This window comes from Triturus cristatus, chromosome 2_2, assembly GCF_964204655.1.
Source record: "Triturus cristatus chromosome 2_2, aTriCri1.1, whole genome shotgun sequence".
NCBI lineage: Eukaryota > Metazoa > Chordata > Amphibia > Caudata > Salamandridae > Triturus > Triturus cristatus.
In genome coordinates, this window is record NC_140582.1 from 809600460 (window position 1) to 809614960 (window position 14501).

Sequence of the window (14501 nt, forward strand, 5' to 3'; positions counted from 1 at the left end):
AAGATTTCTTGTCCTACGTCTGTAAATTCTTGGGAATTCACCAAAGCCGTATAGCTGCACCTAATGCAAGCACATATACCATGGGTGCACTTCTGAGACTTTCTTTAATAATTGGGCCCAAAATTTGGTCTGGCTTTGCCATGACCTTTTGCGTTTATTAAAATTCTGTATCTTTCTCTGTATCGGCTGGCTTCACTGTGAGTGACCGCATTCTGCTCTTTCACAAGGAGCATATGGGCATAAAAAGTAGTTTTGTTCAGTGCCAGTAACTACTATGGCAGTGAGTGCTTTTTGACACCAAAAACGTATATAAGTTATAATGGTGAGGGCCCGGCAGCTCCCACACCAATAAGGTTTTACAAAAGCCATGCCAAAACCAGTCACACATTGACAAAACTAAAAAGCTGACCACCAATTTCAGACCTACTGGCTTTGCCAGTGCTTGTTATTTGTTTCCCATAATCTTATTGAAACTGGTTACACTGCTTTTCCATTATAAATATTTTTGGGAAATACTAGCATGCACCAACACATGTTACTAAACTATGCTGGAAAGAAATCATACCTGACATTTTAGAGTAATTTAGCGAGATTTTTTTTTCCTGCTGTCCTTTTTTTATGAACACGTTATTTTGAAAGCAAAGAATCCTCAATCTTGCTTTCAAGCTTCAGCAAATATTTGCATCAAATTAGAGAGCATTATGGGAGCATTATACATAGTCTCATTTTGCTAAACTTTGAAAACGTGTACACCTTTTTATACTGGAACCACTGTCAGTAGTGCAGTCAGTGCTTACAACATTTACTTGGAGCACTCACCCTAATAATAAAGGCTTTCAATTAATTAACCATAAAGACAAGTTTGAACAGCATTCACATATGGACAAAAAAATTATCTTAACTGCAGACAGTGCCCTTCCTAATCCATAACTTGGTACTGCAAACTGGCAGCCAAAGGGTTTGTGCTGCAGAGGGGGTTGCACCTATTTGTCCCAAGGACAAAATACACATAAACTTGTTGCCCTTGACCCCAAACAATATTTCCTGGGAGTTAGGCTATAGGAATTCCACATCCCTGCTATAATAGGCTTGCATCACATTGGAAGAGAAGGCCTATTGGGAATACTGAGCTGACCATCTTGCAAGGTACCTGCATAGTTTTCATTACTTGTCCCTGCCATTTCTAGCAGTGCGAGATTCCTAGAGTTCAGTTTTATTTTTCAATATCCATTCTAGTGTTTTGAGAGCAAAATATTCTTCCAAAAGATACGGAGAGGTTACTGTTCCCAAAAGTGTCTCCATATAAACAGTGTTATAAAATTCATAGTAGTGTGATAAAGCTAGTATTATGCTTCCATCGTTTAGACTAACTTTTTAAAAAAAACCTTTGTCAGTTTAGAAACATGACCATAAACAACGAGGCAGCAACTCCGCAAGATGGAATACAGACCCTTAAGGGCCACACAGGGCCTATATGAATTTCCAAATTACATTAGTGAGCTTCTGTGAGGGGAAGCAAAGACATAGCCCTACACCATAGTAAAACATCACAAATCAAATTTAAATCTGTTTCGAACACCTCCGCATAGAGTACCCAAGTGTTACATTGGGTCATCACTGCCCTCGGCATCATCCGCCTCCTCACCTCCCTCCGGGTTCCAAGAACTTTCGGCAAACCAACACCCAGGTTTCCAAGTCAACTGGTAGTTTGGCTTTTGCGTTTTGTCTGCCACTGCCCATTTTGAGACATCCTATAACCCAAAGCTCCTCTGAAGGAGCCCTCTTCCTCATCCAAGTAATAACCACTTGCCTCCTTGCCAGCACGGTCACCAGCTGCATGAATCGGTATGTCATTTTACGTTTTTGGGGTGCACCAGTAAACTCAGACGATGCGCTAAATCGTAAGAGCGGTAACACGGTTCAGCCTTACAATTGCTCTCCGCCAGAAGGCCCCCTACCTGCCTGCAACCCCACGCTAGATGCATAACATCTACTGCCCCTACTGGAAACCTGCGACACGTTGAGGGCTAGTCTGGACTAATTTTTATTAAGGCCCACAGGTGGTGCATGAAGTTAAAATGAACTAATGAAGCAGGCATTAATGGACACCATCCTCAACGGGGCCGGATTGGGAACCGAAACCAGCCCTGGCAATTTTCTCACACCAGCCCCAGGGGGAAATGCTGCCTCGCCCTGGGAGGCTGGAAATGTTTGCTTGCTGCTTTTGTCACGGGGGGCAGGATATTGAAGCACCTCTGCAAAACTGGCCCCCACTAACAAAACTGGTCCCCATCCTTTCAGCCAATTCCACATCCGAAATGGGGCTCCCCAGATCCCCCTCCAAGGCTCGTTCAGTGATACAAGCTGGAATCTACTAAGTTTCTAAACTGCTCGAAGTTTCTTCCCGAGGACAGAATATTTTGACATAACAGTACTGTTAACTTTAATTCACGTTTTATTTTTTTAGAGACTCTGTACGTAATGAGTAGTTAATTGCGTTAATATTGTATGTGAGAAGGCGTGCGTCGTATAATTTATCTAAATATAGTCAAATTTGCGTTTTATAACTATATATGTTTTAAGTCAAGGTTTGCTTACAGTGTTCTTTCTTATCGTTTCCTCACTTGGTGCTGCAATTAGGAAATGAGACCTTAAAGACCAATGGTTCTTACGAGACCGGAAGAAACTTGGCAGTGGGCTGTGCTGTTTTCAGCGAGCTGGTACGGGCTCCGATGCCCAGCATCCATTACATCACCACCCATTCCATTAGCCAGCATTATCTCCAGTGGCTTTAGAGGGACGCTGTTCTCTGCTTCGTCACAGGCATGCAGAAAAGTCACCGCTTAGTGACGGTGTGTGGTGCTGTGGAAAGAATGTACTGCTCGCGAGACGAGCACGGCGTTTTTTTTTTGTTCGAGCTGGGAGCAGTGCGGAATGGATTGGAACTGTTTTCGCCAGCTGTTTTCGAAAGGAGATACGCGGATCCGGTGTCATTTCATTAATCCATTTTGATTCCACCGAAGCCACCGGAACAAGTTGAAGGTTGCAGTTCAGGACAGCACGGGACCGCTTACGAACACAATTACCTACAAAATCAGCCTTGCGTACTGCATTTCAGAGCCCGATCTCCCCACCTCGTCCCGAGCCTTGCCCCCGCTGCGTCACTGCACGAGGAAAGGTGACGCTGCCCTTCAGGCCCCTCTCTGCAAACTTGTGAGCGTTTTTTGTACTTGGGACTTCATCTGCATTCAGCAGCGTTTTTACTCTACTTGTGCGTCACTCTGCTACTGCATGGCAATGAAGCAGCGACACCGGAGGCTAACGCTCTGCTGCTGCCGCCTGTGAGGAGAGGCCGTCGTGTGACGAGGCATTCCCACCACACCAAGCAGGGGCCCCTGCCGCCGCCGCTCTGGCTGCCAAAAGCATCATGTTGAGCCTCCAGGATTCTCTGTTTTTTGAGATGAGCATAAAGTCTTTGCTCAAGTCCTGGAGCAGTAGTTGTAAGTATAGCCAGCCACCTCAATGTGCACTAGAATTACCGACTTCTCTGTATGAGATATGTAAGTGTTAGCGACGATACGCATTTTGCAACAACTTATCTCACCGTACTTGATCCATTTCTGCGCGCTATTAGCTTCTGTGCTGCAACCAGAGCAGCATTAACGGTTTGTTTTAAGTGGTCTGTATGTTAAGACTTACAGCGGACGTTCGTTCCGCTTACTAGTGAGGGTGTAGAGCCGTACTGCTGTACTTAATCGAATATTGCTGAAAACCTGCCTGGACAGGTTTTGTATTCTATCCAAATTAGTGGTTGACTGCAGATATAGTGCATGAAAGGTCAATATCTAGTTTAATGTGCTCTGCTGTATAAACTAACATACTGCTTGCTGCATGCTGAATCCTGCACCACACTATGGGGGGGGAGCGGAGTGCAGTTAATCATTAAATGAGGTCTGCAATATATCCCTTACTAGCTATAGCCTATATACATTTCTACGTATATTTATGGTGACTGCTGGCCGTACCTTATTGCTTGTTTTAATAGAAGCCCCACATTTCAACAACACTGTGTTCACTAATAAAATGTAATACCAGAATGTCCCCACTTTTTAAACGAAATACCAAGATTGCATTACAAGGAAGCTGAAATACCTTGTGTTGGAGGAATTTGATTGTATTGATCAGTGACATGGTGCAAAGTGGGGCATTATTATAGTTGAGGTTGGTGATTGAGTCTAAAGGCTTTTCTAGCAGGTACCTTCATATCCCACTCCTATCTTATAGCCAGAGGCTGAAATGTCAGAATACAGACAGAACCCTTATTTGAAGTTGCTGTTGACTTTTGAACGTTGTGTTTACTGTGCATCACTGCAATAAAACTTTTCTTGTTACATAAAGCAACCGCATTTCAGTTCTCTGTACAGATGGTACACTTTAGGGTATGCTTTATTTTTATAAATTTGCAGTAGTTGCATCTCTTCTTCCTCAGCTTGCTTAGCTGGCAGAATGTTGTTGCAGCGTTGGCTAGGAGTTGATTATTGTTTAACTGAAAGAAAAAAGCTCAACTATAAAGTGACATTCATACGGCCTAGATTCAGGATGCTGCCTCCCTGCCAACATATTAGGCATCCTTTCTTTTTTTTTTTAAAGTCGGGAACATTCTTTTAAAACGGCTATTTAGGATGTAAGGTATTACATCTCACGAAAGAGACTGAATTGTGATATTCATGTGCCTAATGCAGCCAAGGGCCTTCTGAATCAATGTAAACAATTGCAGTGTATAGTTAGTTCCTAATGTTCTATATGCGATTTGCCTTCAACTAAGAATTACCATTGCATCAATGTGTGCTGTCTCACTCTGCCTGTTTAAAAAGAGTGCTCTTTATGGTGGACCCAAATATGTTTCTATTTAATATAATGTTAGACTTTTATTAACTCGCAGGAGTGAACGTTTTGCAGTTGTACACTGAACAAAAAGTATCTGCCTTTTAATATAGTCAGTTTACATTGTGAGGCAAATACCTTTTTGTTGTGCAGTGAACAATCAAATAGGTGGCTTGGAAGCATAATCCAAAATTAGAATCAAAATCTTTTATTTTTCAGCACACCGCCCATGATATTCTGTGTGCATGTATAGAATTGGAGGACCCTTCCACTGTACAATGCTGCCGAATTAATTATTTTGTAGTGTTTTTCTTTGGCAGGTCTCCCTAGTGAAAGGAAACTACAGTTTACTTGTGGTTAAAATGTGTCAAGTCTCTCATAACTAGGACCCCTAAATCACACAGTGTTGTGGATGTAAACTGTATTTATACACATACATAAGGAGACGTGGTACCCTCTTTGGGGACCATATGATGGTAGGCACAAGATGGTGGGTTGAAGATGTTCTACGGTAAATCCATAATACCCAGTCAACATGAAGGTGATTGCTTCCATCGCCCTTAATCCCAAGACCACCTCCAGTCTGCTACTATCATGGAATTCCTGTACATAGGACTCCCTGGACCTCAGAAGATGCACTTTAATATTGATTGATTGTACCTACATATACTTGCGTGCATTCCAGTGTTCAATTAGATCTGTCTCTAGTTGTCATGACTTGAAATGTATATTGTTGATTTTCAATGAGTTCTTGAATTCATTTAGACTTTATTGAAGATTTGTGCTCTAGTACACTGGACGAATTGGACAAGGGACAGAACACTCCATTGCTGGGTCTAGCCAGGCAAGGGTCCCTTTATTGAGGTATCTGTGTATGTCCACCTTAAGGGTGTTCATTTTAGATGGAGATCGGCGTACTACTCAACAAATGCTCTAAATATATCTTTGTGTTTATGAACTGCTTGAATTGTGTTTTTTTTGTTGTTTTTTTAAATCTGGATCACATCGGCGGAGGCACAGGGTGGTCTAATGTGTGGGCAGATGACCTTCATATTATCTGGCTGCTGCATACTTGACAAGAAATGTTACCTCCTGGCCTGAGGTCTCACAGCACTCCAAACTTTTTAAATTTGAGCATTTAAGAAGCTCTGGTAATGGCTGATCTCCCATTCTTTAAGATTTCTTAATGTCGGACTACAGACTGGTCAGGTCTCCCCATTCTTGAGTCTGTTACTCCTCCTGGGGTATAGCCCATCAACCAGGACTTTTCAACCATCTCTTTCCTGGGACTTTCTTTCAGTCTGACTCCAGGTGTATCCCATCTCTTGCAGTCGACGTAAATACCTTGATGCCAGCTGTTTGTTGGCCTCTCTTTTCCCTGAAGGCTCCAGGTGAGGACTTGCCTGGTGGTGTTTGATGCAGGCTGACGGAGGGTGTGAACTATCCAGTCCCAGCGTCATGATGATTTCTTCATGAACAGCGAGTTGGAAAGTCTGCTACAATAGGTTGTTTTTGATGGTTTGGCCAGTGGATTTGGAGGGCCTTACTCAGACGGGTGTTGATGAAGGTCTGGACTTTGTTCGTGGTGGTCACTGGTTTCCTCCAAGTTTCTGCTCCATACAGAGACTGATTTTACGTTGGTGTTTAATTGCCTGAACTTGGCTTGCAGCGTTGGGTCCTTAGAGCTCCAGATCTTGTTTAGCTGAATGAAGGCAGCCCTTGCTTTGCAGATTCTTGCCTTGACGTTTACTTCTGTGAATCCCTGCTTGTTTATGACCCTGCCCAGGTAGTTGAAGGCCTTAACCTCTTCCAGTGCGTCGTCTGCAAGAGTGACTGCAGTTGGGCTGGCTGTTTGATTTTTCCCCTGTAGATGTTGAGGCCAAGTTGTGCTGATGTGGCTGCCACTTTGTTGGTTTTCTCTTGCATCTTCAGATGAGTATGGGAAAGTAGGGCCAGGTCATCTTCAAAGTCCAGATTGTTGAGCTGCGTCCAAGGTGAGTCCAATGGATCCCATTTCTTTTCCTTGCTGTGGATGTCTTCATGATCCAAGCAGGAGGAGGAAAGGCGAGAGCAAACCACCCTGGCAAACTCCCTTCCTCTTCTTGGAAGGCTTCTGCAAGTTGTTCTCCATGGACTATTTTGGAGGTCATTCTCTCATAAGAGTTCCTGATGATTCTTACAAGTTTATCTGGCACACTGCAGTGGCATAGGAGTTTCCAAAGGGTCTTTCTGTCCACGCCGTTGAATGCCTTCTCATAGTCGATGACTACATTAGGGGTGGAGTTTATTCGTTGAATTGCTTTGTGTTACAGTCTGGTCTGTGCAGGATCTATCTTTGCAGAAGCCGAAGAGTTAAGTCGTTAATTCATTCTTTTCAGCACAACTCTTTTAAATACCTAGCCTGTGTTTGATAAGTTATCCCTCTGTAGCTTTCACAGTTACAACCTTGAAGGCTTCACTGAGGGTGGTGTATGTTGCCACTGAGCCTTTACTTTCAGTGGAGTGAAATAAGATGGCCTGAGGAACTTTTGAGCGAAATGCCTGATCCAATAGCATCTCAGGGCTCAGTCTCTACACTCTGTGCTTGTGTTTTAGCAGGAATGTTAAGTGCAAGCAATACTGGTGAATGGACAGATAGCGTATGTGATGAGTATTTAACATGGTCCAGCCAACCTGCTGTATTTCGTGGCCCTAGCCAGAAATTGAGATGAGGAAGCGTGTACAATACAGCTGAGCATAGCACTGGCGTGGTTGACATATTTCGGGAAACCCATTCTATAATGTGTTTCCCGAAATATGTCAACCACGCTTCTAATGATTTCATTTTGTGCCTTGGTATGCTGGTCGACAACGACAGTGCTGCTATTTAATGCGGGGAGGAGGATGATGTTAGTTATCTGCCCATAGTATGGTATGAGGGTTGGATGCAGCCAGTGCCCCACAACATTGGCAAAGAAGGCAGTCATCAAAGTTAGGACCATGCACATTTACTATTGTGATAAACTCCGAACCAAGCATTTCCTGGAACAGTAGATGGCGCCGTTTATGAGGCCTATGTAGAAGCCTAAACGGGACCCCTTTCCCGATAATGATTGCTGCCTCTCTGGAATGGGTGGAAAAGGAAGAGAAGTAGCAGTGAGTGGATCAGCCCCCTGCACAGGCACTATATCATGATTCAGCGAGATGCTTTTCTTGTATTAACAAGATGTCTATGGCATGTTGCTTAAAGTAGGCAAGCATTTGGCATGCCATACAATACTCATTTATTCTGCTTAAATTCCAGGTGAAGAGGTTGAGTTTAAGCCTAGTCATCACTCGGTGGTGCGCAGTGGATGAGGGTATTCACCCTGTGCGAATTATTACAGCTACCTGGGCAGGCCATGTTTTGTGTGTGATAAAGAGCTCATTCGTAATCACACTTACCCCCTCCCCTACCCACATCGAGCCCACACACCTTGATGATTAGCCCCATCAAACCTTTCATACTGGACAGACATGATGTAGGAATTTGTCCAGCAATATCCACTGATTTAACTTTCCGTCGTGGGTGGCAGAGTGGGATATTTAATGCAAGACCATAGTTACTATCATTTGGAAAGGGACTGATTATTCATGGTGCATCTAGGATGGACCCGTGATTCAAGGCAGGTGCCCGGTGTTGCCAAGCAGTTGGTCTTATGTCTAAGATCTATCTAGCCTAAGATCTATTGATCGTGCTAATACCTAATGGTGGGTGTCTGTGTGTCTCCACCAATAGAACCAAGGCTGGTGTGCTGATTTATTATTCCCCTGGGCATGCAGGGAAGGTTTTATCCTCTCTGAATGAATTTCTTTCAAAGTATTGGTCCAATACTCCCATTTTAAGGTTCTTGGAGGAGACCTTAATATCCATTTGGATGAATCTGCTGATCAGTGCGGTCATTTTCTTTTGGAGTTGATGGCTTCTTGACACATGGTGCAGTTTGTGATTCAGCTTAGTCACACCTTTGACACTATCTTTTCTTATATTCAAGTCTCGGTGCTTGATATTAGCTCTGTGACTCAGTCTGATCATGCTCTTATCCAGTTCCATTTGACACTGAATTTTGACCCACATGGACGCAGGTTTCGTTCCTGCATACCTTTTCGTAGTTGGGCTACTGCCTCCTCTACAGAGTTCCGTCTTGCCTTGAGCAAGCACGCTCCGTATATTATGGGGGATATGGAGGTCGATGTCCGATCAGTGGATTCTTGGCTTACACAGGTGGCTAATCATGCCACACCTATCAAATATAGAGCTGCTAATACTCCAGAAAAGACAGTCCACTCCTTAGTTCAGTGGGGCGCTAAAATCTCTTCGTAAAAATTGCAAGACATTGGAAAGGGATTCTAGGCGTCACTAGCTTCCCAATTATAAAACTTATTATAAGCAGGCATTGAATACTTACCATCGCGCAATCAAGAAGGCTCAGTCTGTTTTCTTTATAGGTCAGATTGACAAGTTTGGAGAAATATTTCAGAATTGTTAGTTTACTCATCCTGAAGCTTTGCTTCAGCCTTTAATACCTCCTCTTGGGTTATGCACACAATTGTCTGATTTCTTGGACACAAAAATTAAAACTATTGTAGATGCTTTACATCTCAAGGACTCGACCCTGCTGAGGGCCAGCGACCCTATGGCACTGCAGGCAGAAATAATACCCTCTTATAGACCAGTGCTACAGGAATTTGCCTAGATTTCACTTGAGTAATCCCCTCTGGCCTTGAAGGCTTGTAAATGAGGGTCTCCAGATGATCTTTGTCCCCACATAGTCTTGCCGCCAACTGTACAGCTATTAACCCAGTTCTAAACCAGCTTTTAACCAGTCAATTATTTTTGCCACCGTGCCCAGTGGCTGGAAGCGGGCCAAGCTGATTTCATTATTAAACAAACCCACGATGGAGAAGACCAATCTGGCTAATTTTCGGCTTGTCTCGCTGCTGCGATCTTTGAATTTTTTTTTGGAGAAATTGATAAATAAACAACTTGCTGCTTTTCTCGAACAGAATGCTCTTCATCCTACGCAATCAGGCTTCCACCCTAGCTTTACTATGGAGACCACACTGTTAGAAGTCTTGGATACAATAAGGCTAGCGATGGATCAGGGAAAACTGGTAGCACTGTTTCTCCTGGATTTATTCGCTCCCTTTGACACTGTCTCTCCTGCGATACTTTTGCAACACTTAGAGGCTATTTGTGTTTTCGGTTCAGCTGTGGGTTGGCGCTGCTCCTTTCTGACTAATAGGTCTCAGTCAGCTTGGATGTCCCCATTTAGCCTCCAATCCTAAACAGTTGCACTATGGGGTCCCTAGCGTGTCTCCTTTAAGTCCCACATTGTTTAATGTGTACATGACCCCCTTCGCTACCCTAATAGAATCTTTCGGAGTACAGACTATATCTTATGCTAACTCTACGTTGTTGCTGCTTACTCTTGACAATTTCTCCTAATGCACTGCGTAACTGCCAAGCCTGTTGGACTTCAAAATAAGACAAATTCTGCTCTCTGGGGTCAGTTCGGATTACAACTTTTGGCCTAAGGTGGATAAGTTCCCCCCACCCCCGTATCCTCACCCCCCCCCCAACCGCCAATCCCCTAAACATTACGGATTACATTATGGTAGCGTGGAATCTTGGGGTTCTATTTGATAATTGTGCCTCCAATGCCCCTCATGTAGAGGGGATAGTAGGCACCTGTTTTGGTCTATGAAAAAAAATTGAAAACATTTCTATACCTCCTTCATGAACAATGGGCAGAAATGCTTGGTGCTCATGTGGATGCCTATGATGCCTGAAACGAGCCTTCCTGTCCGTACCAGTGCTCTCAGCGCGCTGTAGAGGAGTCTGATCATGCTTATCGTGTGCCTTCCTAGTCCATAATATCTGGAGCAGCTGAAAGAAGTATGTCCAGCTCAATGAGTCAAGTGCTTTTTCGAGATTCAGGAACATGCAAGCTGCCCAAGTCCAAAGCCGCCTCCATCACCCTGAAGTGCCTGCTGATATTCAGCGATGTGCTCTTGCCCTGCAAAAAGAGGTTCTGGTCAGGGAGCACAAGCCAGGGGATCAGAGGTATCAAACATTCCACCAGAACCTTGCTTAGGATTTTATAGTCTGTGTTGAGAATCTTCAGCGGTCAAAATGAGGATAGGTCAGAAGTGTCCCTTCCGAGTTTGAGAATAGATACAAGTAAGGCCTCTCTATGAGACGAAGGGAGATAGGCCTCTGTTGCAACTGTCTCATAGAGATGTTCTAGTTGCGGAGGTAGGTCGGTGAAAGCCTGATCGAACTCCAATGGGAGTACATTGGGGCCAGGACTCTTGGTAGTCGCTAGTGAACGTACTGCTTCTTTTGTTTCCCCAATATTTATGGGAACGTCTAGTTCTTGGTGCTGTTCCAGTATGACTTGGACATCATTTAGAAAGGCTACTATAGTCTTGCAGGAGTCAGTCTGGGCAGGAGCATATTATTTTGCATAATAATCAGTGAGGTGATGTGGATTTCAACGTGTGTGTGTGCGCATCCCAGTCCAAACGAAGAGCAGGTATGTCGAGGCTGTGTTTTCCTGTTCGAGCAGCCAGTCCAAAAGAATGCTAGGCTTGTCGACTTCAATGTGGGTTTTACTGCATGTGCAGCATAATTATTGCAGCAAAGCTGCTCAAGCAGGTTGATTGTTTTGTCTTGAGTCGCCAAGTATCTACCTATGGGCATCTGCCAAGAAGCGGGGATTCTTTGTTAGCCTTCAACTCAGTTTCAGGTACCCTACGGGCTCCTACTCCTGCTCGGACAGTCTCCTGATCCTAAAGGCATACCACTCAATTGGGCAAGTTGGGGCAGTGTTCTGGTTGAGGTTGAAATAACCCAAAATCTTGCCCCAGAAGGTAGTGCAGAACACCTCATCCTCCCAACAGCGAAGGTTGGAACCTCTTCATGGCAATTTAATGGTACAGAGCCGCCCAGCATATCCTTGCGATTTAGAGAATTGCAATCTGAAATGGTCCCGCCTAGGTAATCAACCTGGGTGAACTAAGTGCTAATGGGGCTAGAACATAAACCAGATCAAGCTGCACATAGAGATTGTGCAGAGGGGAATAAAAGGTGTTCACCCATTCACCCACAAGTCTTTGTTGCCAGATATCCTCCAGAGACTAGTTCCAAAGTCATTCAAATCAAACCCTTCCTTCCTCCTGACGACATGAAGCTTGTAGTCCAGTCCCTAGTTACCTCTCTCTTGGATTACAGATTTGTGACCCTAGCTGGACTTTTCAAAGGTTGACGGGCTACTCTGAACTCTGCCGCCAGATTCATCACGGGTACAAGAAAATGTGAACATATCACACCAGACTTAATTCAACTCAAGTGGCTCCCCTTCGAAGCAAGGATTCTTTTCAAAGTTGCCTGCTTGACACACACAGCACTTCACTATAACACTGCAGGTTACCTGGCAAACAAAACGTGAACTAACCGGCTCAAATCGATCCCTAAGAAGCTCTAAGAATCTATTGATGAAACCACAAAAATTTAAGAAGAGAACCTACAACCGAGCCTTCTCTGATCTGGCTCCCCGAAAATTTGGAAAGCTCTTTCTCCCTAAATCAGATCTAATCCCTTGATTGCCAAATTCAAAAAAGTAGTCAAAGGTTTTCTCCTGAATAGCTACCTGCAAAGATAGACCTGAAACCACCCAAACTAACTTCTACTTTAGTTCTACAGCCTTCTTTGAATGTTCAGTGATGCATTTGTATTGCTTTATGCCTTCTATTTCCTGGAGTGTTCCTTCTCATGTTAATAATTAACTGACTACTTGCATGTTAAATTTGCTACCTTTCCTGGTCATATTGCATGACGGGTCATGTTCGGCTTTATAAAACCTTTCAAATAAAATAAATGTAATACATTTTTTTTAAAGAATTAATATCCTTCTCGGAAAGAAGAGTCTCCTGTAAAAGCCCAATCTGATATTTCATTTTAGATCTTTGGGAAAGCACCCTCTTCCTTTTTACAGGGCTACACAAACCCTTAACATTCCTAGTAATAATACATACATTGTGTGTCACATAATAGTTATATTAAAGAGAATCATGACAAATACCATAGGGGATTAGAACCTAATAGTAACTGAAAAAAAAACTATCAGGAAAATAAACTCATAAGGAGATTGAAAGCAAGATAGTATAAAAATGTGAGTGATAAAAAGGGAAAGGAAATCGAGTGGGGGAAGTTAACCTCAAATAGTAAGAAAGAAGGTATGGTATGAAGTCAGAATGATCTCGACCATAGACTATTATTTGAGGAAATACAATGGTGACAAACCAAGGACAAGAAATCAGTAGCAGGCAGGACCCCCAAGATAACATTTTAATCAAGAAATACGCTATGGATATAATTATACATTTAAGAAAATGTTACCTTTGAACATACGAAAACCACCAGATATTTATTTCATAGCAGAAACTTATCAGTTTAACAGACAATAGAAGAGAGAGACAACAGCTCGGAACTTAGGATGAGTTGAACCAGACGAATGTCAGACAAAAAAGCATTTGTTAAACTCTGACTAACAAAGACCTGTGAAGAAGCAGAATTAAAAAGGGGTAAAGAGAAAACTACGTAGGAAAATGAACAGTAATATATTAAAACATAATACAATCTATACATATTGATAAAAGGAATCCATTACTACTTGCACATTAGAGAAAAAAGAAATACATTGAATATAATAAGTATATTTGATTTCATCTGGTAAAATTACAAATCATTCATATTAGTTTGCATTGTAAATGTATAAAGGCTCAAAGTTTGATACAGTAATGATTCCTAGTTTTGCCCTTGTATGTTAAAGGATGGGTGAACCAAACCAAGTTTAGCGTTTATAGCTTGAACTGCAGGGGACTATCTAGGATTTCTTTGCTCTGAGTCACCATTGCACTAGAAACATGTTGATAGGAAAATGTCCCAGCCATAAAATCTGGTTTCGTGGTTTTGACATTAGATCCATGTAATGCAGAAATAGGGCTATGATACTTTGTGGTTTAGATTGATCAGTAGATGAGAACATTCTGATACAACTTGATGAGCCCTTTGTATGCAAACAGGGTCATCTGACTTACTTTAAGTAGATTTGATTTTAAGAAGGAAATTGCGTTTTGTCCTTCAGGTAAGCCATAAATGCGCATATTATTTCTGTCTATTTTAAATTTCTAGGTCCTTTTAATTTATTTTTTAATAGCCTTCATCTCTTTAGCCATTTTACCAACTTTCACTTGCATCTTGGGTATCTCTAACCCTTTTCCATTTTACCAACTTTCACTGCATCCTGGGTATCACTAATCCGCTGTTAATAGGCTGAAAGTTCTTGTTTCAGGGTTTAACCATTTCTCCAATTTGTTAGGATGTTCACAAAGAATGGTTTCAGATTTCTGAGTTCATACATTCCATCCTCCGTCAGAAGGCCGTATCCTAATCCTACTGGGGAGCAGCCATCCGGCACCCACTCTGATTCAGATACTTTGCCCCTGCCTTTCTTAAGAGCCCAGGTATTGCACAATATCTTTGGCACAGACTCTGACAATTACAATTTTGTGTAAGGGTCTGACACAGTTCC

The 14501-nt window shown here is 42.8% G+C and overlaps 1 protein-coding gene across 19 annotated transcripts in view; it reads left to right on the top strand.

Moving 5' to 3' along the window:
• Positions 1 to 14501, top strand: part of FRYL (FRY like transcription coactivator) — a 2516714-nt gene that overhangs the window by 263065 nt on the left and 2239148 nt on the right. For 2 of the 19 annotated variants that reach the window (XM_085642123.1, XM_085642124.1), the window contains exon 1: positions 2912 to 3500. The exons of the other annotated variants lie outside the window; for them this stretch is intronic. In XM_085642123.1, the coding sequence (XP_085498249.1) occupies positions 3428 to 3500 (73 nt within the window). In that variant the 5' untranslated portion in view covers positions 2912 to 3427. Of the gene's footprint in view, positions 1 to 2911; positions 3501 to 14501 lie in introns of those variants that run through there. 19 annotated transcript variants of the gene reach the window in all.